Source organism: Euleptes europaea, chromosome 16, assembly GCF_029931775.1.
Source record: "Euleptes europaea isolate rEulEur1 chromosome 16, rEulEur1.hap1, whole genome shotgun sequence".
Taxonomy (NCBI): Eukaryota; Metazoa; Chordata; class Lepidosauria; order Squamata; family Sphaerodactylidae; genus Euleptes; species Euleptes europaea.
In genome coordinates this window covers 43,842,062-43,868,825 of record NC_079327.1, presented here as the reverse complement: position 1 = coordinate 43,868,825, position 26,764 = coordinate 43,842,062, and the positions used below count along the sequence as shown (strand labels likewise).

The following is a 26,764-nucleotide window of genomic DNA, read 5'->3' as shown; positions in this document are numbered from 1 at the left end:
AGGTTATCCGGGCTGTGTGACCGTGGTCTTGGTATTTTCTTCCCTGACGTTTCGCCAGCAGCTGTGGCTGGCATCTTCAGAGGAGTCACACTGAAGGACAGGGTCTCTCAGTGTTAAGTGTGTGGGAAGAGTAATATATAGTCAGAAAGGGGTTGGGTTTGAGCTGAGTATTGTCCTGCAAAAGTAATGTGCTAATCATTGTCCTGTAAGTATCAAGATAATGTGCTAATGAGGGTATGGTATGTTAATATGGAACCATTGTATCCTGAAGTGATCTGTTAATGTGTGTAATCCAAAGCTAATCTGCATGGCTATTGTTGAATGTCTAGGAATTTTTATTTTGAACCTTGGGGTCCCTGCGCCAAACAAAAAAGTCTTAGTGGTCCCTGGTCAAAAAAAGGTTGTGAACCACTGCTGTAGAGCTTTTTGCTTGGCTAGATTGAATGCTAACCCTTCTATGGTAATGCAGGGCAGAATTCTGAATATCCCATACTCAGACAAGACCTGCCCTTGCTCTTCTGGCTCTGTTGACTCATTAGCTCATGCCCTTTTGGAATGCCGCTTTTACGAGGAACTTCGATTGCACTATATTTCCCCCCTTTTAACATACAAATCCAATGCCTCTGTGACCGACATAATGCCTTTTCTACTAAGCGATAGCGACCCCAAGGCTACATTGTCAACGGCAAGATTTGTTTCAGTCCTTATATCCCTCCAACACTAGATATATGGTGCTCAAGATCAATGGATCAAGGAGCTTCTACGGGATAAAAGGAAAAAGGAAAGGAATATCCCATACTCAAGATCTGCCCTTGCTCTTCTGGCTCTATGGACTCATGAGCCCCATGCCCTTTTGGAAGGCCGCTTTGACGAGGAACTTCGATCGCATTATATTCCCCCCCCCCTTTTAACATACAAATCCAATGCCTCTGTGACCGACATAATGCCTTTTTTACTAAGCGATAGGGACCCCAAGGCTACATTGTCAGCGGCAAGATTTGTTTCAGTCCTTATACCCCTCCATCACTAGATATATGCTGCTCAAGGTCAATTGATCAAGGAGCTTCTAAGGGATAAAAGGAAGGAAATAGCGTAGACTGGAAGAGAAGGCAGCACAAGGCTCAAAATTGAAAGTATATATGAATATAAATCAATATATGTATATAAAGGGATGTATATAAAGAGAATGTATACTCCATCAACGAGCAAAAAATGAAGCAGAAAGAAAATTTACTCGAGAGTAATGTGTTGCGGCACACAGGGAAAAGGCCTCTCTGCAGCAAAAAATGAAGCAGAAAGAAGATTTACTCAAGAGTAATGTGTTACAACACACACGCAGCAAAAAAAGCCCTGCGAGGCATTTTCCCTGTGTGCTGTAACACATTACTCTCAAGTAAATTTTCTTTCTGCTTCGTTTTTTGCTCGTTGATGAATGGAGTATACATTCGCCCTTTATATACATATACATATTCGTATATACTTTCAGTTTTGAGCCTCCTGCTGCCTTCTCTTTCAACCTCCAGGGAATAGCAGAAGATCTGCTAATACAACCGACCTCCAGCCGATAGGGATCCAGTTCTGGAGAAAATGGGCTGCTTTGGCAATTGGACTCTATGGCCCTGAAGTCCCTCCCCAAACCCCGCCCTCAGGCTCCGCCCCAAAAACCTCCCGCCGGTTGCAAAGAGGGGCCTGGCAACCCTAGTCTTGCCTCTCAGGCGGGGAACGCTTTTCAGCCCGGGCCTTTGCTTGGCATTCACTTTCCTGAGTGACAGGAGGAAGAGGCGCTTTGGAGCAGGGGAAGGGCGAAGTATAAATAAAATTGAAATAGATATCCAGGCAGGGACGTGTTCCTTGAAGAATCCACTGCTGGGAAGGGAAGTTAGCCGTGACAGTGACCGACAGTATTGTGGTTAGAGGCTCTGTGTTTTTTCTGTAAAGATTTCATAGAATCATATTCATTGTGCACGGGAGGTTTTGCCTTGGATTTGTTGCTCTCTGGATGCACATTTTCCCCATCTGGATTCTCAGAACTCTGCATGGCTTATTGTTGAGAATTTAGATGGGGAAAATGTGCATCTAAAGAGTGGCAAATCCAAGGCAAAGCCTCCCATGCGTAAATGGCCGTAGAGTTGGAAGGGACCACCAGGGTCATCTAGTCCAACCCCCTGCACAATGCTGGAAATTGACAACTACCTCCCCCACACACACACCCAGTGACCCCTACTGCATGCCTAGAAGATGGCCAAGATTAAAATCAAAAAGTTATGAGAGGTCAGGGAGTGGAGAAACCTGCTGAATTTCTGCTTCCTGTGTGGCTGTTAAAGACACCATAGATAGAGAAGCCCTGTTCACGAGCTATAGTGAATGCATGTGCAAACCGTGTACAGAGTATGCTTGATTTTTTCTTTATACATGCACTGAGTAATTCTCATGTTACATTGAAAGCACATCCAGCTGAATGTGTGATTGAAACCAAGAGTACGATTTAAAATATAAGATGGGGAAAAAAGAGTGGTTTAGCAGTACCAAACATAAAGCTGTACTGTCAAGCAGCCGCACTACTTTGGCTGACAGATTGGGTTATTGATCCCACCCGAAGGGCAGTAAAATGTGAATCAATAGATGCAAAAGAACGTATACCTATGGATTAAGAAATCATTAAGGACAATTCAAATCCTTTACAGGAAACATGTTTTGACAGATGGTCTACTAAGAATATGGTATCAGTGAAGAAGTAAAATAAGTCCTGCAATATTGCCATTAATCGTTCCAGTTGGTGCCTACTGTGAAAGAAGCGTAAGAAGTACAACTGACCTTATAACCTAAAAGAATATGATTGATAATCAAGGAAAAATAAAGACCTGGAAAAAAGTTAAAGAAGGAAAGACTTTCCAGTGGCTCTTATATTGTCAAATGGTGACAAGATTAAAGGAACGTATAGCTTTAGGGGGAGGCCAACCAAGAAGGAAAACGGACTAAACAATAGCTACCAATACATGACATTTGCTAGGAAAAAATATCAAATTTTGCAATATGATACTGGAACATATAAGGTAAAAGCCTATGATAAAATGGATACAAAACTTTGGGGGAAACATGCAAATGAGGCAATGGGAGGATTTATGGACTAAAATTAAGTTTACAGAATGTCAAACACTAAGAGAATTGGTATAAAATGTTTTACAGATGGTATATTTTACCCAAAGATATAGAGCAGGGGTTGGGAACATCAGGCCCGGGGGCCTTATAAGGCCCACGAAATCATTTGGTCTGGCCCTTCATGGATCCTGGCAGATCTCTAGCTCAGAAGGATGCTGCCCTGCCTGAATCTCTTGGGCCCAGCTGGGGACAGCAGAGCTCAAAAGCAAGTAGCTCCATGTGGCAGACACTTGGAGCTGTCTCTGGTCGTGCCTCTTGGCTAAATGTCTGACCAAATATAGCAGGCTAATTTTTAAGTTGATAATTTTGTATGGCCCCCAAATGATGTTATAAATATCCAAATGGCCCTTGGCAGAAAAAAGGTTTCCCACCCCTGATATAGAGAAAACCAAAACAACTATAGTGGGAACTGTTGGAAATGCCAAAATATGGATGCACCCCTAAAAGTATGTTATTAAATACATTACCAAGTTTGATGCTGAAAATAAATAATTATTCAAATATGTAGTAACAGCAGCAAGAATAATATTTGCAGCAAAGTGGAAAGCAAACAAATGCCCACCTGAAAGAATGGAAAAACAAACTGGCAGAATATGGTGTCATGGCAGCTATAATAATTATGCATAACAGACCAAGAGTGGAATTTCAGGAAAAATGGACCATCTTTTATATGTTTATGTTTGGAAACCCAAATGAGAATTAAAATAAAAAGGGAAAGATTTAAGAAAGAAATGTTTTAAAAGAAGTTTTTTCTGATAAGCAAATGTAGATGAAAATAAGACTAAGGGCGCTTTCACACATACTGAATAATGCACTTTCAATCCACTTTCAACACGTTTTAACAATTGTTTGCAAGTGGATTTTGTCATTTCACACAGTAAAATCCAGCTGCAAAGTGCATTGAAAGTGGATTGAAAGTGCTCTAAGAGTTATTGTGAAAACACTGTAATGAAACCTAGTATAGAAATGAATTATTAGAAATGTAAGTAATAAGTTCTATGTATAGATGTTAAGTTTACTAATTGTTATCTGCGCGTAGCAAATTAAAAAAAACTTTAAAAAGCAAGAAACCGCACATTTATCCAGGTACTAGTCCCTAGTTTCATTTGTAAAATGAACACACTTTGGCTCTTTCTTACAAACTGATGTACATTCAAGATATATGTTCACTGTAACGTGCTAAAGGGCTAGAGTCAACCAATAATTAATGTGTTCACTGTAATATTCGTGTATATCCATCAGAAAGTAAACAGGAGTCGTGTGACATCTCAAAGGCTAACAAAATTTGTTTCAGTATAAGCTTTCGTGGACTACAGCGTCTTCAGTTTATGCTAGATTCTTTTTTGGTAGAGTTTTTTTGTTTCCGTCAAGTCACAGCTGACTTATGGCGACCCTGTAGAGTTGGGAGCCAGCATGGTGTAGTGAATAAGAGCGGTGGTTGGAGCAGTGGAGTCTGATCTGGAGAACGGGGTTTGATTCCCCCACTCCTCCACATGAGCAGCGGAGGCTAATCTGGTGAACTGGATTTGTTTCCCTACTCCTACACACGAAGCCAGCTGGGTGACCTTGGGCAAGTCACATTCTCTCAGCTTCATCTGCCTCACAGGGTGTCTGTTGTGGGGAGGGGAAGGGAAGGTGATTGAGTCTCCCTTAAGTGGTAGAGAAAGTCGGCATATAAAAACCATCTCTTCCTCTTCTAGTACTACATTCAGAGGCGGTTTGCCATTGCATTCCCCAGCATCATGACCCTGGTATTCCTTGGAGGTCTCCCATCCAAATTCTGCCCAGGGTCAAGGCTGAGATGCAGCGACTCCTTAACTGCTACACCACCCTGGCTCTCTTTTGGTAATTTAAGGTTCCACAAAACTCTGGTTTATCTTCTGCAATAGAATGGTTGTTGGAAAGTGACGCTGCTGTATGTACACAGGCCCAGGAGAGAGCATCCTACCATAACTTTAAGATACGTATCTTTTGAGAATATGTTCCAGATGCGCTAGATGCTGCTCTGTATTGTGAGCTTCATGCCAATATTATTTAAACACAGTTGAGATTATCTTTACCCTATTTTGGTTGGGTTTGCCTTTTTTATGTGGTTTATCTGCTCAATAATTCAGAATGCAGGAGATGATACATTGTGTGTTTCTTGGTTCTGCAACCCGTTTATCCTACCCCTGTTATACTAATGATCTTGTGGCTAACTGAACTATTCTTTAACCTAAATGGTGGTGTAGATAGAAAATATTCTGTGTGAATGTGATAGCTCTTAATAGTACATGCAGGTATTGGAACATCCACAAATTCATCGTACAAATTTACGTTGGAATGTCAACAGGTTTAGTGGATTTCCTTTATATTCTGCCTTGTACCATATTTCATTCTAAGCTACACTACTGCAGTCCAAGCTGTGCTCATGACCTGAGTTCAATCCCGAAGGAAGTCGGTTTCAGGTAGCCAGATCAAGGTTGACTCAGCCTTCCATCCTTCTGAGGATGGTGAAATGAGCACCCAGCTTGTTGGGGTAAAGTGTAGACAACTGGGGAAGGCACTGGCAAACCACCCCATAAACACAGTCTGCCTAGTAAATGTCAGGATGTGACATCACCCCGTGGGTCAGGAATGACCCTGTGCTTGCACAGGGGACTGCCTTTACCTTTAAATGTAAACTCAGTGCTTGCTTGAGGAAGACCAATATTCGGCTGCAGTAATTACATACAAATTAGACCTCTAGCATATTACGATGATGGATTAAAAGCTGGCCTTCCCATGTTTGTTGTTTGATTTGTATAAGAGACAAACATTTGATGTGGAAGCTTTCCCCTTGGTTAGCTGGAATGGAGAATGGGAAGCATTAATTTCCTTGTGCACGCATGTTCTGAAGCAGAAGTTGCATTTTTAAAAGCTGATACAGGTTTTACCTGTACACTGATTTCGTCTCCTAAAATTTATTTTGCATGACAATCAAGTTCTAATTTGTGTAGTCTGTGCAAAAAAAAAAAAAAACTTCCAACAATTTTTTTCAACATTTACTGCCCTTTGTTTATATCCAGTGTCCCTTGTTCTTATACCATATCGGCTGAGCAGGAACCGGCAACCTAAACCCCGTCCTTCCATGCGCTGTTACGAATCCCAGCCAAGGCTGCTTTGTCCATCCACTACTTGCCTTGTCCACCGCTTTTTGGGAATGTGCTCTTCCTCCGTGAAACTGCGGGGCTTGTTCTCTTGCCAAGATCATGAATCCCTGAAAAGTCCCATGCTGGTTTTGTGGTTTTGCAACTGTAGCAAGAAAGTGGGATGGAAAAGGCTTTGGCGTGAAAGATTATTTCGTGTATAAAGTAGTGAGAATTCATGCTAGAGTTTTTAAAGCTCTTGTACAGTAATGATGATTATTACTTTTGGGGCTAACGGGGTTTTGACCCCCTAATTTGAAAGAAAAAAAACCCTACCTTTAATCCTGCTAAAGCTCATTTACCAGCCAGTCGTTTTGCAAATGAAATGCTGTAGCTTTCTTTCTTTCTTTCTTTCTTTCTTTCTTTCTTTCTTTCTTTCTTTCTTTCTTTCTTTCTTTCTTTCTTTCTTTCTTTCTTTCTTTCTTTCTTTCTTTCTTTCTTTCTTTCTTTCTTTCTTTCTTCACTTCGAATTGGATAGGACCAAAAATTTTGATACGACCAAAGTAATTACTGCAGCTCTCAGAATACTGTCCCTGTTAACATGGGCTTCTGGTGGGATGTCTAGAAATGCAGTATGTTTTTTTTTGCTGGTATGTATGTTGGACTCAACGCTAAGCTGTCATTGGGGAATGTAAACTCTGCAGGCCTGGGAGTAATTCCAGTGGTAGCTCCAGTAGCAAGAGAAGTATTGGCTGTGGGAGTCGGTCCCAGTTCTGACACCCAGTGGGCATCTCCCCCCTTTCTTTCTCTCCTTCACATAGAAGTGTTACATGAGATGCAGGTGCTCTTCATTCACACCTGATCACACAGTGTACCTATATCATATGTGCCATTTTCTATTTGGGGACAAAGTGGCACCCAGATGAAGGCTGTGGCTACCTAAATGTCTAAGCAGAGTGTAAGGTTTCTGAATGTCACTTAATTTCTCGGATTCGATTTATGGGTCCCTGGAGCTTTGCTGCCACCATGTGGTGAAAATCAAATCATAACGTGAATTGGAGAGAATTGGTATCTATCTGCCTTTGAAGTGTCCAATGTTAGTCATTATTATGAATATACTATTAAATCTGATTGAGTTAGAACTGTTATATATTTGCTTTCCTGCAAGGAACTGGTGTCTGCTTTTCACTCTGACAGTTTAGGCTCCATTTGATGAACTGTCGAGGCAGGCAGAATGTAAATGTAGTTTTTTTCTTTCTAATTATAGGCAGGAAACCGGAAAGGCAGTTACAAAAGACTTTGTGTTCCAAATGTGAGAAAAGGACCTTTATGTTTCGAACGACGACCTTGCCAGAGCCCAGATGTGTTATATTAAAGGAATTAAATGAGCATGCATAAGTTGAGAGAAATGAACAAACTTTAAAAAGATTAGAGCATGGGAAATTGAATGTTTGGGATGAACAAGACTCTGGTCTGGAGCATGGGAATTTTAATGTTTGGGAAGAAATCTGCTCTGTAGGCTAGAAAAGCTGCAAGTTTATGCAATGTTCTGTTCATTACAACATCAGTTTGTTATTGTCCCGTGTTTTGTTTCTGTTCCCTCTTGAAAAACTGAGAGTAAGGGGAGAATGAATTCTCTTTCTCCCTAGCCACCCTTGAGCCTGAGATATTTCAGATCTTTACCCATGTGAGTAGTCTGACAACACATGAGCTGCTCATGGATCTTATAACCTCTTTGGGGGAAGGGTTAGTCAGAAAAGATCAAGCTCTCTCTCTCTCTCAGCTGTACAATTGTGCTAGCTGTGCCTTTGTGCTGCCTTGTAGTAGCTTCATAATTTGCATTTCAGATGAATGAAAGCCATCCTGATATCACCCATCTCCTTTCATTCCGATCCGCCGTTCTAAAAGACGGAAAATTTCTGCTTCAGAAGAGAGTTGGAGTTCCGACTTGCCCAGCCTTAGTACAAGCATACCCCTCTGTTGAAAATGCTAGCAAAGATGTAATGGGTTGAACTCTCAAGCATCTAAACACTTGATCTTCCGATGATTCCTACTAATGGAAGTCCTCTGCATTTTCATTTATGTAGGACCGGCCATTCAAAATGCAAAATTGGCACAGACCCTTTTCAACAGCATTAGAACAATGCAGTCTTAAATAACGGGATCAACCTCCTTCAGTCATTAAAGCAAATTATAACATTTGTACATGTTTGGTCAACAGAATTTTTTCAACGTCTTTCCAGTCAGCAATAAATCTGTGTAAAGCTCAACTGCAGTTAAAACTGGGTGAGCCGCCGCTATTCTAGTTTTTAATTATAAATAACAAAAAGGTAAAGGTCCCTTGTGCAAGCACCGGGTCATTCCTGACCCATGGGGTGACGTCACATCCCAACTCAGGTCGTGAGCAGAGCTTGGACTGCAGTACTGCAACTTGCCACTCTGCACCACGGGGCTCTAAATAATTACTACTAACATAAAACATCAGGTGTAAAGAAAATTAATTCATTCTGGATGCCTTGTGAAACAAAAATGGTTTCAGTTGTTTTGCAAACTAGTGAAGAGTGTTGACCTGGCTGGTCTCTTTCAGGAGGGAATTCCAGAGACTGTTGTCAAGAGACCAAGGGCCCCGTGGTTTATCTTGCATGGAGGGGCCAGGTGCAGAACCACATTAGATGATCTGGTTGGGTGCAACAGGAGAAGGCACTCCCGGTAATGTAATGGGCTGGATCCTATGGATTTGTTCCACTGATGTTAGTGTTCTGCATCTTGCCTTGGGGGAAGGTTGCACCTCATGCCGGAGGAAGGTGCTACCATTTTTGCAGAACAAATCCACAGGATCCAGCCTCTTGGTTCCAAACCACGTTGGGTTTATGCGTTAAAACTAGCACCTTGAATTGGACTCAAGAACTAACTAGTATAATTTATATTAATATGTATATTAACTTTTGATATTTTCACTCTTTTTGCCTTTTAGTTTGTGTTCGTCACCAGTGCAGATTTCCACAGATAATGGTAAGATTCATCCCTATGTTTAATGATAACATTTGGCATGTTAAAGTAGAATCAGAAAGCATCTACCATGCATTTAAATTAAAAGTCAGGTACTGATTGCATAGCGCAAATCCTTGTCAAAGATCTCTGTGATAAAGTAAAGAAAGAGAGAAGAGACAGTGATTTGCTGACCTAGCTGCCATCCAGCTCCCAGGTGTTCTGGCTGAGGTAGACCCACCTGACCACCACAGGTCTTCTTGCTGTGAGTAGAGATGAGACATTACAACATCCTGTCAGGTAACAGGGCAGAAGAGGGCAGCCCAAAAAACACCAGCGAGAAGAAGAGTTGGTTTTTATACTCCTCTTTTCTCTACCTTTAAGGAGTCTCAAAGCAGCTTACAATCGCCTTCCCTTCCCCACAACAGACACTTTGTGAGGTAGGTGGGGCTGAGAGAGTTCTGAGAGAACTGTGACTAGCCCAAGGTCACCCAGCAGGCTGCATGTGGAGGAGTGGGGAAACAAACCTGGTTCTCCAGATTAGAGTCTACCGCTCTTAACCACTGCACCACTAGGTCATCAGCTAACTTCTGATAAACATGGGAAGCTGTTGTTATAAACAAAGTGTTTGAAACCTGATGTATTCATTGTGCACTGTAAAATGGTGAGACAGATTATAAATCCAATAAATGGGTAAATTTTAACAGAGGAATTAGACGACAAATGCTCAGTGGTTCTTATTTCATAATAGGATTTAGGGAGGTAGGAGCAAAGAAGGGATAGTGTTATGTGACATTGGGAACCAGTAGAATTTGTGTGGATGATAGCTGCAACATAGGAATGAAAGGAACCAGCAGAGAACATGAGAGGTGTGTAAACCAGGCAGCGGAAATGAGGAGGAATCTCATAGCACCTTAAAGGCTAACTAATATTTATTCTAGCATAAGCTTTCATGAACAGCAAAGGGGCAGGAGGATGCTCTACATCAAACTTAAGAGTCTTCCTGTCTTTCCTTCTGCTCCCTTTCGCTCACTTAGACTCTGGGCCATTCCACACATGGAGGGCAAACTCAGGTTCGGCTTCTGGCAAGAAGTTTCAGCCAGTCCTGGCACTCTGTTGAAGAGCCACATTTGCGTCTGCATGTTGTTTGTCATGCTGGCAGTCCACATTTTAGATGTGCAGCACAAAAAATGTAGCATGTGTAGAGGCCTGTAGTGGGAGATGGACAAGAAGGCAGCTGAGAATAGGCATTGAACCCAACCAGTGTCTCAGCTTGAGAACAGATGCTCTGACAACCATTCTTGAGCTACACTCACACACGGCTTCAGAGGTAAGAGTCTGGATAGAGACCTCAGGGGGAAAATGTTGTAAGCATCCCATAGCTACACAGCTGCTGTTCGCTTGGCAAAGTGTCCTCTTTGATTTCCACACTATAGAACTTGAGGCATATGTTTGTGCTTCTATATTATCATACTAGTTGTTGGACGGACTCAGCTGGACTTTATATTTTTTTTCGGTTCCATTTTAAATGTTTAAAAACCTCTATCTGGTTTTGTTAATAGTATTTCCGTATTCCTTCTCAGGGACTTTTCTACCCTTTTCCTCATTTCTTCTCCACCCCCCCCTCCCCGCTCAAAAGGACTATTTGGCTAAGCACCAGACTCACAATTCGGACTACTTGAAATGCTCCTTTTGTGTTTCCCTCCCAAATTAACAACAGCTAAGCAAATCAGCCAGCTGTATTCAACTTTTCAAGTGAAGTCACCACCAAGATCTGCTTAAGAAACATTCAGGCTAAAAAGAGCAGCTGATAATATTTTGCATTTCAGAATTGTCTGAGGAAAAACAGGACACTGGTGCTTTCACAACTGCTGTTTGCTGATGCTTCCTAAACAAGAAAATGGATGAACATGTTGTAAAGATACCTTATTAAATTATGCTGCAGTTTTTTTCAAAATGGCCCCGCAGAATGCCCTTTGACCTGGCTCTGCGTGGCATTCATTGCAGAGTCAAAGGCAGGAATCCCATGCATACTTAAAAAGGAGCCTCCCCACAGAATTTGGTCTGATTTACCAGCAAGAAAAACTGGCGTAGGATTGGGCTGGAGGTTATGTCTCTCAGTTGTTCACAGCAAATACAGAACTGGCATTATCTTTTCACCCTGCCTCACTTTTATAGCAAGGCATATGGCCTGATATTAAAGCATTTGTGGCAAAGGAATATCTACCATCATATTCAGATGTATCCATGTAGAGCATCATAAAAATGGGCTTTCTAAGTCTTGCAGAAAAAGACCGCCGCCCCCCTCAGTGCTGCAGAAAAAGGAGATTAGGACTTCTTGTTATGAAGAGCAATAATAGGATTCTATAAAAATTATGAATTGTTTGGAGAACATGTAGAGAGAGGGTTCCCCCCCCCCTCTTGTACTAGAATTCTAGCAGCGCAGTCAGTTGCAGGGTTACTCTGTCCTGCGCCCATTGATTTCAGTGGATTGACACTGGAGCAGTTCTGGGATTGCACTGTGGATCAACCAACAAAAGGTTCAGGATGGGGGAGGGGCTGTGGCTCAGTAGTAGAGCATCTGCTTGGCATGCCAAAGGCCCCAGGTTCAATCCCTGGCATCTCCAGTTAAAGGGACTAGGCAAGTAGGTGATGTGAAAGACCTCTGCCTGAGATCCTGGAGAGCCGCTGCCGGTCTGAGTAGACTATACTGAATTTGATGGACCAAGGGTCTGATTCAGTAGAAGGCGGCTTCATGTGTTCATGTGATAGGCAAAAAAAGTTTCTTTGCACCATGGACAATTCATTGCCACAGACGTGATGATGACTGCTTGGTTAGGTTGTTTTCCTTTTCTGAAATCTCCATGTTTGGAAGCAATATGGGTTGGATCCGCAGGGCTGTGAATGCGCTCACAAAGCAGGCCTTCTCTCCTCTCACTGCAGCCTGCAGTGCTTGCTGGAATGCAGCTCACGGGGGTGGGGGGATGGATGGTGCAGAGAGCCAGTGTGGTGTAGTGGTTAAGAGCGGTGGATTCTGATCTGGAGAACCGGGTTTGATTCCCCAGTCCTCCACATGAGCGGCGGAGGCTAATCTGGTAAACTGGATTTGTTTCCCCACTCCTACACACAAAGGCGGCTTGGGTGACCTTGGGCAAGTCACAGCTCTGTTAGAGTTCTCTCAGCCCCACCTACCTCACAGGGTGTCTGTTGTGGGGAGGGGAAGGGAAGGTGATTGTAAGCCGGTTTGAGTCTTCCTGAAGTGGTAGAGAAAGTCGGCATATAAAAACCGACTCTTCTTCTTCTTCCTTGGGAAGGGATGCAGTGTGGGGGGTCTGCAGCGGAAGGAAGAATTGGTGCCCCCAGTTGTGCAATCAGAAGTGCGCTTCTGCTCACAGAAGGCGACTTAGGCTCCTGTATCCTTATTACCTGGTGCTATTTAACAGATAGAAGGGGGAAACTATTACCATCTTGCTGTGCTTGTGTGCTTCCCTGAGGCACCTGGCTAGCTCGTCTTGGAGACCCTGTGCTGGTAGAAATAGACATGGTCTGATCCAGCAAGGCCATTCATCTCCAGATGTGTGTGAGGGGTGGCAAGTGTTCCCCCAAGTCCTATTCCTCTCATATATAGGAATCAGGCATGTCCTGGGAAAGGCCAGGTGCCTTTTGGTGATGGCACTTTCAAATGAACAGTCACTGGTGTGCATTCTGAGGTGCTCTAGTCCTAGAAGACGGCTGGACCAACAGATCTTGGAGCGGTGCGGTCTGCGTCTGAGTGTGCTGTTTGCATTCAGAATGTGGTATATCAAGCCTGAAACCAAATTCAGCATCCTTAATTACAAATAAATTGCTTGCTTTTTAAAAATGAAGTGTATAGCACCATAAAAGTTGTCTGTAAAGAGGGTATATAAAATATCACGGAATAGTGGTAGGAGCAATTTGTTCTTGTAGCCAGAGAAAGCTGACTTCTAAAAGACACAGGGCACATCCCAGCGTTGTTAAAATAATGGTAATGTTGCTATTCAGTGAAATGCAGATTGAACCCTTTGTTCGTTTTTTCTTTTCCTAACGCCATTTAGGGGTGGGGTGGGTGTGGAGGGGGGAGATTTTTTACTTGTACTGAAGTATGTCTGACACACACACAAAAATCTCTGTGTCCTAGTAGCCCATGGGAACCAGAGAGTAAAATAGCCACAAACAAAAGAAGACTGACCTCTTAAGACTCATTGTCAGACTTAAATGGAAAGAGTAAATACAATTAGGCTTTGGGAATTCGCTCTTTCTTAATAGTTTAGGATGGCAAACTCATCTGGCAGAAGTCAATGCTGTTGACTTCAGTAATGCTATCATTTTGCCTTCTAAGTGCATATCATAATATACAAGTAAAGAAAGCTACTTTATTGCAGCAGGTTTCTCAACCACATCTTCATAGTAACAGCAAAATAGGCAAACTTCTCACCATGACAGCAAAATAGGCAATGTTAGGAAGTCATTACTCCTTGAAAGTAATGGGACTTATTTCTAAGGAGCCACGCACAGGAAGAAGAAGAAGAGTTGGTTTTTATATGCCGACTTTCTCTGCCTCTTAAGGGAGACTCAAACTGGCTTACAATCACCTTCCCTTCCCCTCCCCACAACAGACGCCCTGTGAGGTAGGTAGGGCTGATGGAGCTCTTAATAGAACTGTAACTTGCCCAAGGTCACCCAGCTGGCTTCGTGTGTAGGAGTGGGGAAAGAAATCCAGTTCACCAGATTAGCTTCCGCTGCTCATGTGGAGGAATGGGGAATCAAACATGGTTCTCCAGGTCAGAGTCCACCTCTCCAAACCACCACTCTTCTCCACTACACGGTTGGGGAACACTGTGCTAGAGAAGGCCTTCCTTTTTTCAAGTAATTTTAAAATATATTGGCCGTGATTATTAGAATTATTTACTCTTCTCCTTTCCAAAGTCACTTTGTTTTCCATTATTCAACTTTTTACCCCTTCCCCTTAACCTTTCATATAGACAAAGCCTGCCATTTCAATGCTGACCTTATAGTTTCTAAGGATGATATGTGCCTCTGTCTCCCATTTTTGCTTTCCCCATATTCATTTTCTCTCTGCTCCCCCCTTTAGTCTTTGGTTATCTGAACCTACTACCTGCTTCCTTAATAACCTGTTAACCCCAAACACCCATTTGCTCCATTCTGAACTTTGCACTAGAGCCCCTTCCACCTCAACTTCCACCTTCTTCTTATCACGCTGTGTATTTTTGAGTTCTTTTAGCAGCCACCCTAGGAGATATTGGGTAGCCACACAGGTCATGTGGCCATAACAGGGAGGGGGAAGGGGGCAGAAGAAACTTTCCCAGGGTTAGAAATGACTGCTGGGTCAAGGGGACGGTGGGGAAAATCCCAGACTTTCAGCACTTTCCTCTGGCAGTTTGCGAGATCCAGTCCACTGTCTTCCTAGGTTTGGGTTTAGGAGAAGATATTGGCGCTTTGATTCACAAATTTGCTTGGACTTTCTCATGGTGGAAGAAAAGGGTCACTTCCTTTCCTTCCACAGAATAACGTAATGTATTTGCTGGGCCTTTTTGTGAGTGTTTGATAGTGCAAAAGTCCTGCTTGCGTAATTTCATTCCGTTTAAAAAGAGGAGGAGAAATTGTACAATTGCAGCTTCCATACGTTCAAGGCATTTCCATAGAGGCTGAAAAGGAGGGAGGTGAGCTACTTTCCCTCCACGTGCAGGTCCCAGAAAACATATATCGTCTTACTCAGTTTCTTCCATTCTAAATGAATAGGCAGGGACATCTGTGTGAATGGTATCCAACAGCAGTCCCTTTAGAACCTTTCAGTCCCGTCTCAGGAGACGAATGAAACCTTATCACAAAAATACTGGGGAGTCTCTTTATACAGCTCTCACTTCCAACTGGTTTGCTGGGGCTTCCTGAGTTCCCCATTGTTTGTAACAGAAATTAAATCCTCAGCCTTATATGCGGTATTTGTGATGGAATGTTAACTTATGACTAAATGTATTGCCACAGTTGCTGTGCGTATCGTATTACTGAAGCTTAGACAAATGTCCAATCCTTGGATCCCAACTTGTTTTAATCTTAACTGAAGCCGTATTTGAGATGATCTTAATCTGGCCAGGACAGACACTTCAGCCTTTATCACTGAGAGTACAAGCAAAATTACTCTGGTTAAACAAGAACAATGTGTGCTTTTCATCACATTGGATGCTTTGCTGATTATAGCGGTCTTGCTGGTATCATGGTAGGCCATTTCAAATGCAGACCAGGGCACATATGAAGCTATCCCATGCTTGTACGATTACTTAATCTGGGCTCCATTACTTGGATGGAAGGGTTGAAAGAATCTTTTTTCAGACATCCTAAAACTAGGATGGATAGCTAAAGACCGAAATAAAATGCAAAACTACCTCAATAGGTTGGAGAGCTGCGCTTAAATTAACAAATAAAGTTCTGTATTTACAAATGTGAGAGCCAGTGTAATGTAGTGGTTAAAGTGTTGGACTAGAACCTGGGAAACACAGGTTCAGATCCCCACTCGTGCCATGAAAGCTTGCTGGGTGACCTTGGGCCAGTCACACACTCTCAGCCCCAACCCTAGCTAGTATTTGGATGGGAGACCTCCAAGGAATACCAGGGTCATGACGCGGAGGCAGGCAATGGCAAACCACTTCCAAATGTCTCTTGGCTTGAAAACCCCACTGGGGGGGCGCCATAAGTCAGCTGTGATTTGCCAGCAAAAAAAAGTTACAAATGCAAAGTTCTGCATTTAGTCAAGAGTATCAAATCAAAGAGGAATCAGATACAGACAGTAGTACGTGTGAAAAAGTTCTTAGCGTTACATTAGCCCCCAAGCTGAACATGTGATAACAGCTGCAGAAAAAAAGCTAATGCAATTTTAGGCTGCATCATTAGAGGCATAGTATCTGGGGATATAGGAAAAGGCCCCAGTTTCTTTCCTGGTAACGCAACTGAGCGGTTTAGGGTTTGGACCAGTAGACTCACCAATATTAGCAGAAGAGCTTTATTGAATATAAAATTAAGCAAAATGTTTAAAAACACAAATTACAGGTCAGTGGTTGAATGAAAATAAGAAATCTGACTAGCTAAATACTTAAAAGATGTTACATAGTACAGCTGGTATTTAAGGCATGAGATCTGTTGAGCAAAGCATGGTTCTGAGCGACAGCATAACAGGAAGGAAAGATGGTAGAGGGAAGGGTGAGCTAACTTCTGGATACCCAAACGTTGAGGAAAAGCAAGCCAAGAACAGGTGACACTTAGCGTCCAATTATGGGGGTGTCTTGCAAAAACTTCCTGGGTGCTTCGGGCCGGTTCAGGCCAGATCTGTGTTCCCTCCCATCTCCTTACTCAGATGTTTCTCATGAGCTACTTAGCTCTGCTCTGGGGAAAGACCTTGAGAGGCCTAACAGATAGCGCACACCTGCAGCTTGTTGTGAAGCACCAATCCCTAGGATGGAAATTTACAGGCTGACCAGCTAGAGAGGATGTTAAAGAGACAAGATTGCTTTCTATCTCGAGAGGGGATCCCTTTGGTCCTCCCTGTCCTCCTCCATGGCTCCAGCCAAGACCCCAGGACCAGCAAAGGCCTCAGATGCAGAGAGAGGAGAAGGTCAGCGGCATCTTGTTCCCCCTGCTCTCTTCCCAGGTATCTCTGCAGCCTGGAGTCTCCTCCACGGCCTGCTGTTTAACCCCTTATGTGAGCCAGGCTTAATCACACGAATGCCCAACAGCCTTCCTTGACCTCTCACACCTCTTTCTCATTAACCTCATAGCTGAGCCAGTCTGGGCCAACCATAGCTGCTCCTTAAAGGAGCTGTTCAGTGCTGCATAGGAGCTATGCATTGCTTGGCCTGGTAGTGCTGGCCTTGTTGTCAGTGTGGCTGTAGGAGCTGTTGGCAGCTCGGTTATGACCACCTGCTGTTTGTCCAGATAAGTTCAGGGGAAGGTCCAGCACTAGACAGTATCTAAGTCATAAGCATTAATAGTTCTACTCTATTCCAAGCTACTCAGACCTCATTTGGAATACTGAGCCTGGACAAGCTGCAGCAGATTCAGGGTAGGGAAACAGTGATCATCAGTGGTCAGGAAAAGCCTAAACTGAGTACATATGGCTTGGAGAAGACTGAAGGGATCACACTCTTCAAATATTTAAAATGTCACATCGATGTAGAGAAAGACTTGTTCTTGGCTGCTCCAGAAGGCAAGCCTAGATTTAGTGGGTTTAAGCTAAGAGTGGGTAGATTTTTGTCAGAAATTAGGAGGAAATTCCTAATGGTAAGAGCAGTTTTACAATGGAACCAGTTTCTTAGTGGGAGCTCCCCCCATTTCCAAAAATCTTGAAGCAGAGGCTGGAGAGCTCTTTATCAGCAGTCTAGTTTTGGGTTTCTTTGAGCAGCAGGTTGGACTGGATAGCAGATAAGGGGCCTTCAGTTTGTACGAGTGAAATCTGTATGTCCATCTGTGGTGGTCCAAACAGCTTAAAGTAGCTGTTATGCTCAAGGGGAGGAAATTGTGTGTTTTGCTCCTTGAACATCTGACTTCCTCTCTCAGCCTCTTAATGTCTCCAGCTCACTGTTGTTAGCAAATGAGAGCCTGGGTCCTTTGTGGGCCATGAAGTAAGATGAATTATTAGTGTGAGTCTCATATTATTTGGAGAAGCAGGGATTTCCAAGTGAATAGGGGAAGCTAGCAGAGCCCCCAATGTTTGATTCCTAATGGTAGGGCAGAAAGTTGTTACTGACTCATTTCCTGAGTCAGCAACAGGAATGAACTCCAAAATGTGATTCTGTTTATTTATTTTTATTATTATTTATTATTTTATTATTATTGCTTGTTTGTTTATTTGCATATCCCGTATGTTCAGACTTCCATAGCAAGTCAGGTCCATCTTAATAAGGTCTCTCCTGTTGTATAATTAGTCCTTAGGTATATTGAATTTTGTCCCTGTGCCCTCATTTTTAGGAGGACTCCATGCCTGAAGATATTGGACCATGGTATTCACAAAAAGTATATGCAAGATACTGGAAGCATTACAACCAAGCTATGCAGTGGATGAACAGGCACAAAATTGCTTACAGAAAAGCGATGTGGCCCTTGTATCATCAATCCTTCTTCCCTTCTGAGCATTCCAGTAGACGTTACTCTGACTGGGATGGAGGTAACCACTTGAGAGATGGACCGTATTCTGCCTACAGCCACAGTAGCAGGCACGGGCACCCACCCAGGCCTCAGCTTACATCTCGTGGCAACAACACATCAGTGTACAGAGATTCCAAAACAGAAAACGAGTCTGAAGATGAAGAGGCTATAGAGTGTGATCTGAGCAACATGGAAATCACAGAAGAACTCCGCCAGTATTTTGAACAGACTGAGAGGCACAGGGAAGAGCTGCGTAAGTACCATATTGTTTCATACCAGCGGGTGCTAGTATTACTGACCTCCTTATTTATCGCATTTGTACCAGATCTTCTTTCAAGGACTTAGAGGTGGTCTGAATATATGCTGTGGTTTAAAACTATGAGGTAGTATATCTGGGAGATGATAACTGACCTTCTTAGGGATGGGGATTTGACCTGGGATCCAGCACACTATCTCACAGACTATGCTGGCATCTTCAGTCCTCAGATATACATGCTGGGCATGGCAAAAACTGAAATGTGGGCCGTTGTTAGAGCGGAAATAATAACTATTTCTGTGCCTTTTGAGTAGGTTTGAATAATGGGAGGGGAGATTTCTGCAGTTAAGAGTTTTTTTATCCCTTTTTTAATGATATTTTTAATGGTGTTTATGCTGTTGTATGATTTTGTCATGCTTCCGTTTGTGAGTCACCTCAAGCAGATTCTCTGGAGAGGCAGCATAGAACTTTTGTGAATAAATAAATGAGAATAAATACTAGTACTCACATCCATGTTCAATACACAGAATAACCAGTAATAGCGTGAAGATGGCTACTAGAGTGTTCATAGCAGTGCTTGTACAGCAATCATGTAAGTTTCTTGTTGGTATTAACTCCATATTTAGGTTCAGAGCAGAAGCTGAGAAAATTGTGTTTTGCCTTTGGCCACTTAAGAGCATTCATGGCCAAGACAAAATTTGAACTGGTAGAATCCTGACTCCTCCAGTCTGTCATTTGTATCCAGTCCTTCCTCTTACGCAAGTCTTAAGACACACCATGAGAGAGTATAGCCAAAGAAACACAAACCACTGGGTCATGGTCATGAGTAGTAAGTGAATGCTCCTTCTGGCATTCAGCACTTCCAGGCCCAGGATTTAGACTTAAAGGGGAAAGCAGAAGTTTATTTATTACCGGTCCAATGGGAATACCTTGCTTTCCCAGCCAATAATCACTCCGTGTTTTACTTTAAAACTTCGTTTTAAAATAATATAATTACATGTAAGAAAGTAAACATAAGGCAGTCAAAGATACACAAATCACAGTAGCCTTGTTCACAAGTTACGCATGTTCAATCTGTGTACAATGTACACTTTTTTTAATATGTGCGCCGAATAATTCTCATGTTATTGTCAACACATGTACTGCTGAACATGTGATTGAAACCTCACCTTTATCCAGTTCCTGGTTCCATTTGTAAAGTGAATACTCATTGGCTATTTCTTACAAACAGATAAATGTGCATACAGGTAGGATGTATGTGCATTCACTATACCGTGAATAGGGCTATGGCACATGTATTATGAGTAAATGAGAATGCATGACAATTCTGTTTTGCATTAAATTTAAGAAGGAATCCAAATTCTAAATCGTTTACCCAAGCATATGCAGAAAAAGCATCCTCACTGAATCCAGATCTGAGAAGTTCATAGTCACATAGTGACATGTGGGAATAGATACAGAGTGAGAGTGTGAAAATTGTGCCTCTAAGCTCTTCCATCTTGCTGAATTGTCCACAGCATCAGTGTTCATTTCCTGGGATTTAAGATGGTGGACAACAGCTATTCATGAGAAGTTACTTCAAGTGATCAGAGATGGTTTATGCTAGATGAATAAATTTCTCGAGGACAGTAAATGTTCCTTAAGACAGTGAGAAAGAGAAATGTTTGACCGGAGTTGTAACAACCATAACTAATTCAGGCTAACATGCTAAATAACAAAACAAAACCTATAAGAATACATACATTCTACATATTATGCATGATTTACACTCGATTCCACCAATATCTGAGGAGAAGTCCACCACTGTAACCCCTGCGCCCCCTGGCTCTCCAAATGCTTTTGGCAGTCTTTAAAATGATGATAAGTGAACTGGCCCATTGGGTTTTTCTGAACAAAAAATTAAATAATGGTTGTGCAGTCACTGAGAAATATATACTCACATGCATCTGGGCAAATGAGAGGGGTCATGTGGGAATACCTGAAGCCAGGTTAATAAGATGGAGTTTATAAATGCACTGTTTATTGGAATTGTAACTCTTCTTGTTGTTGTTGTTTCCTTAGTGTGATACCCAATCATCTACCCTCTTTTTTTTTTTTTGCAGCACTCATTTTCCACTTTTTCTTCCAAAATGAAATTTTGAATTGCTCCAAAAAACCCTTTACTTGATTGATCTTTATACCTGAAATTCTACATGGGAAGAGTTGAGTTGGTACATAGTTTGGGGTGGGGGGGGGGGTTGTTACTCTGATAGTTTTACAGTTAAATTCAACAGCATCTTGGAGTAGCCCAAAGGAAATTCCTAGATGTATTGTTGAAATCAGGAGGAAACACTGATGTAAAATTATAATATGGATTGACCATTTGCTTTCTCTTCTGCTGCCTAGTCCAACAGTATAAGGTCTAAGACTTCTTTGTCTTTTTGGGTTCTTTTAATTCATTGCAATGCAGGAAGTTTTTTATAATGTTTTTCCCCTTTTATACCGTAATTGGAACTGAATTCTAATTTTGAGAGGATTTGGCCAAATCATTAGTATTTTCATCCCAATTCAATACTTTATTGAAATGACTTGGGTTTGAAAATACTTTTATGGTTTTTATTTGATCGGCGCAGTTCACAGTGTGAAGAAAATCATTTCTCCCATGTGAATTTTATATTAAGGCATTTGCAAAATACACAGCCTGTGTTGTAGGATAATGCAGCTTCTCACTCTGCAAGAATCTTAGCTGCCGGAGGGTCTCCGAAGAATAAAAGAAATGAGGGAGTGCTATGTTTCCAACTCTGTTATAACTTGGAAAGTGGTGCCGCCCAAAAAGTCCCCTGGAGACATGGTGCGGAAGTGATAAAGCTGAATGCAATAATGGCATCTTTCATTCTCTGCAGAAAACCCTTGTGTACTGAACTGTCGATCTTTTTAAATATATATATATGTATGCCAGATGTCATCAAATTATCCATCTTGAATAATTCTGCTTTATAATCTGCATTGGTAAAACTGGCTAGTTTACTGGCCTTGTGACTGTGCTAGAGAACAAGTCCAACTTATGTTAATAATAGTGATTTATAAATTGGAAAATGATTAGGGTGGTTTGTTTGTTTATTTGTATCCAACTTTTATCCCTAATGGAGACCTAAAGTGAATAATCATGTAGTTCTCCACTGCTCCACTCTGTCCTCACAAGAACAAACTGAACACACATTTGAAGCAGCCTTATATTACATAAGAACATAAGAAAGGCCGTGCTGGATCAGACCAAGGTCCATCAAGTTCAGCAATCTGTTCACACAGTGGCCAACCAGGTGCCTGTAGGAAGCCCACAAACAAGGCAACTGCATCAGCATTGTCCTGCCTGTGTTCCAAAGCACCTAATATAATAGGCATGCTCATCTGATCCTGGAGAGAATAGGTATGCATCATGACTACTATCCATTTTTACTAGTAGCCCTCTCTATGAATAGCCCTGTCCTCCATGAACATGTCCACTCCCCTCTTAAAGCCTTCCAAGTTGGCAGCTATCACCACATCCTGGGGCAAGGAGTTCCACAATTTAACTATGCGTTGTTTTGATTGGAGAAAGTGCCAAAGTGATAGAGAGCTACGGCAATTTCTAAACCTTTGATGTTTGATTTGTATAAGTTTTTTCATAGTCCTGAACAATGTGTTGTGTGAAAAATACTTCCTTTTATCTGTTTTGAATCTCTCATCCTCCAGCTTCAGCAGATGACCCCGCGTTCTAGTATTATGAGAGAGGGAGAAAAGCTTCTCCCTGTCCACTCTCGCCATACCATGCATAATTTTATAGACCTCTATCATGTCCCCCCTTAGCCTTCTTTCCAAGCTAAACAACCCCACACGTTTTAACCGGTCCTCTTAGGGCAGTTGCTCTAGTTCCCTGATCATTTTGGTTGCTCTTTTCTGCACCTTCCCAAGCTTTGCAATATGCTTTTTTAGGTGTGGTGACCAGAACTGTACACAGTATTGCAAGTGTGGTCTCATCATAGATGTGTACAAGGGCAGTATGATATCAGCAGTTTTATTCTCTATTCTTTGTCTAATTATGGCCAACATAGAATTTGCCTGTTTCACAGCAGCCGCACACTGGGTTGACATTTTCATTGAGCTATCCACTACCACCCCAAGATCCCTTTCTTGGTCTGACACTGCCAGCACAGATCCCATCAGTGTATATGTGAAGTTAGGGCTTTTTGCCCCAATATGCATCACTGTGCACTTGCTCACATAGAATTTCATTTGCCATTTTAATGCCCATTCCTCCAGTTTGTAGAGATTCTTTTGGAGCTCTTCACAATCCGATTTTGTTTTAACCACCCTAAATAATTTGGTGTCATCTGCAAACTTGGCCACCTCAGTTTTCCCCCAACTACAGGTCATTGATAGACGGGTTGAAAAGCACCAGTCCCAACACAGATCCTTGAGGGACCCCACTGCTGACATCCATTGTGAGAACTGACCATTGATTCCTATTCTCTGCTTCCTATTTTTCAGCCAGCTCTCAATCCATATGATATCAGACCTTTGGTTCATCAAGGTCTGTATTGTCTACTCAGACTGGCAGTGGCTCTGCAGGGTCTCAGGTGAAGGCATTTCACATCACCAGCTACCTGATCTTTCAACTTGAGATGCCAGGGATAGAACCTGTGACCTTCTGCATGTGAAGCAGAGGCTCTTTCAATGAATCACAGCCTCTACCCTGTGAGACAGGTTAGACTGAGAGAATATGATGGGCCCCTAGTGGGCTCCCAAGGCAGGGATTTGAACCTGGTTATCCATGCGCCTGGCCTGACACTTAAACCACCTAGCATGGCATAGTGATTAATACTTTCCTGTATGCCTTGGAAGTCATCTGATCTTCCATATTGCTCAGTATATATTTGTCAGCTCTGGGTCAGCTCAGTATATATTTGTCAGAGCTGGGTCTGAGCTACTGAACAACAGGCCGGTGCCTGACAATATTTTTGCTCAACTTTATTTTATTTATTTATTTATTTTGTGACTTATAGCCAGCCAGCCCCGACCAAAGCCGGCTCAGAGCGGGTTCATCCATAATTCCCCCTTCACCTGTTCAGTCACAGATAGTGAAATCATAGTGTTGATCGGGGATTAAAAAGTCATTGTGCCCAACTTCTGCTTTCAGTGGAGCACACGTATAACACAGTCACGTATAGCGTCCTTCCTATCTAATCAACCCAGAAGCAGCAAAGCATGAGGAAATAAGGTGTTCAAAGGTAAACCACTTCCAAGTGACCCCTTAACTGTGTGATCTGCTTATTATTTCTATGATTTGTAGCCTTATCTTTTTCTTTCTTTTAATTCTTTGACATCCTTGTCACCCTGACCCTGGCTTCCTGAATCCCTGGACCATCCATTCAACTCAGTTTTGCTTCATCATTCTCAACATCCCTGATTCGTCTAGGCCTTTTGGTGATACAGACCAGATGCAAAAGACCATTCCTATTTGACCACCAGAATGTATCATAAAAAAATTTTCACCACTTTGATGCGATGTTGGTTTAGCAAAGGATTGCATGACCAGTTTAGCAAAGGACTGCATGCATACATGGTTAAGTAATGATCAGAATATCTATCTATATTTTTTTCAATCTCCTACTTCCTCCATGTACCTCAGGCACCTAACAGGGCTGCCCTTCTCCATTTATCCCAGCAATAACCCTGTAAGGTATATAAGGTCAAAGGCCAGTCAGTGAGTTTCATGACTGAGTTGGCAGGTCCAAGTCTAATAGTCAAACCCAGGTCCAAATCTAAAAGTCAAACCACTATACCACTCCTGCTATCAATCTCTGAAATGGGTAAGAATGAACTACTATGGACACATTTTGACCAGCATCTGCTGCAGTATCCCAGATCTCCACCCCTGGTTTGGTGTTCCTGGGCTCCCTTCTTGCCATCCTCCCTTGCCCCGATAAGGTGCATTGCATAAAGTGGTGACCATCATGGAAAGTTTTGGGGGTGTCATATTGGGACTGTGACCCCTAGTCTCAACATACAGTGATGATGAGGCCATCACATTGCAAGGAAGAACCTGACTTGGTCCATACCAAACGCAGAGTTTGCCAGACATTCAAATATTGAGGAAAAGTATCTTTATTCTGCATTAATTCCTAAATGGACTTGGCCACATTTGCCCATAATTAGTGATAGGTTTGCTACCACTATGTGATGATCTGTATTTACCCATAGAATGCTGTGGAAAATCCAGAACAGTTATAAGGCATGATGGAAGCTGGATTAAATATAATGCTTTCATCCTGTCCTTCTGGTCATTATTCAAGAGTAGAGAGAATAATAGCCATTGGTCTTACATATTTGCCATTCCTTCCTTCCTCGCTTTCCGCCCTCACCCCAGGAACCTCTGCAAATTCTGACCTGTGGGTTTCTGTATACTTCATTTTTGGCATCTTGTGCTGCTGCAGTTCTAACTTTGACAGTGAAGCATTGAAAGCTGGGAACTCCTGAAGCTCAGTGCCTGATTTAACACTCCAATAAGGATGGAATTTTTTTTCTCACTAAGCCCACGCTTTCTCAGAAAGCCTTCTTTTCTTTGAATTCTTCTCAAGTGCTCTCCAACTCTTTGTAATTCACGTCATGTGCCAGGCTCCTAGATGGCCCCAACGTAGTTGTATGAACAGTGCTTAACTGAGCTTTTATACTATGCCAAGTTATTTACATCATTATACTTGCATGTCAGATGCCCCAGGTAAAGTATGGCACAGCCATTTTTTAAATTACAAAATACCCTTTTTCTTTCCTGCAGACATCATTCACTTTCTCACTTTCCTTCAATAAAGGAGTACAGAGAGCTTTCATTCTGTGATACTTTTTCCATTGTTCCTATTTATTGAGTAGTTTTAATTATTTGACCGTTTGGATGCTTCACAGTGGCTGCTCTTTCTCATGGTTCCTTGTGGAAATGATAGTTCTAAGCAGCAGGAGACATTCTGTGGTTGTGTTTAAATGACTTTCCAGAGGTCATGTATGAAAAAGCATGAAGTCATTTTTTCTTAGTTAATGCACCTGTCAGATGTATTGAGCATTCTCTTTCTTGTGAAGCTCTTCAGAAATCGTGGATATAAAGAACGTAGGACAGCAGAGGAAGCCTTTTAGATCTGCAAAGGACTCTTTTTCAAATGAAAATAGTAGAATAAACATTCCAGCAGAAATTTGCAGAAATCTCTCCTTGTTGATCATTTACACCAGGCATGTCCAAACTGTGGCCCCGGGCCGCATGCAGCCCAGGACAGCTATGAATGCGGCCCAACACAAAATTGTAAACTTACTTAAAACATTATGAATCAGCTATCGTTAGTGTTAGTGTAGGTTTATGTGCTGCCCAAGACAATTCTTCCATTGTGGCTCAGGGAAGCCAAAAGATTGTCACTCCTGGTTTACACCATGGATCCCCAGAGTAGCCCCTGTGGGCACCATTCTACCCGCCGTCACTTTTTCTGGCACTCACCAAGTATTTTTAGAAAAGGGGAGCAAGTGGGACTTTTGCCCAGCTTTTTATTTTTCTTCGTATGAAATAGTGAAACAAATGACACTTCTTGTGTTGTATTTTTGTTTGTTTACAACATTTCTATGCCACCTTTCCACCCAATTCAGGGTCCCGAAACTCGCAAACACTAAAACATTTCAAAAATCAAAACATTTCAGACATTTGAAATACAAATTTACATAAAATATGTAAAACAAAACATAATATAAATTTAATATAAGTGTAAAGCACAAAGAGGGAGGACAGCTAATATGAGGGAATGCCAAGCACAATGAAGAAGTGTTCACGCACTGGCAGAAGACAATGATAGGAGACAGGTTAATCTTCCAGGGAAAGGAATTCCAACATTTTGGCATCATGACCAAGAGAGCACTTTCTTGGGCTGTCTAGACTCAGATGGTAGGGGCACCCGAATCAGGGCTTCTGAAGATATGACTAGAGGGACTGGGTATATTCATATGGAATAGGCGGTCCTCCAGGTATGCTGAGTCCAAGATGTATAAGGCTTTAAAGGTCAATACTAGCACCTTGAATTGGGGCCAGAAG

General features: G+C 42.2%; 1 protein-coding gene across 1 annotated transcript in view; it reads left to right on the top strand.

Annotated features, from left to right (window-relative positions):
- Window positions 1-9,243: 9,243 nt before the first annotated feature.
- Window positions 9,244-26,764, top strand: part of GEMIN8 (gem nuclear organelle associated protein 8) — a 36,632-nt gene continuing 19,111 nt past the window's right edge. Inside the window, exons 1-2 of the mRNA XM_056861962.1 lie at window positions 9,244-9,278; window positions 18,252-18,681. Of these exons, the coding sequence (XP_056717940.1) occupies window positions 9,276-9,278; window positions 18,252-18,681 (433 nt within the window). The 5' untranslated portion in view covers window positions 9,244-9,275. The remainder of the gene's footprint in view (window positions 9,279-18,251; window positions 18,682-26,764) is intronic.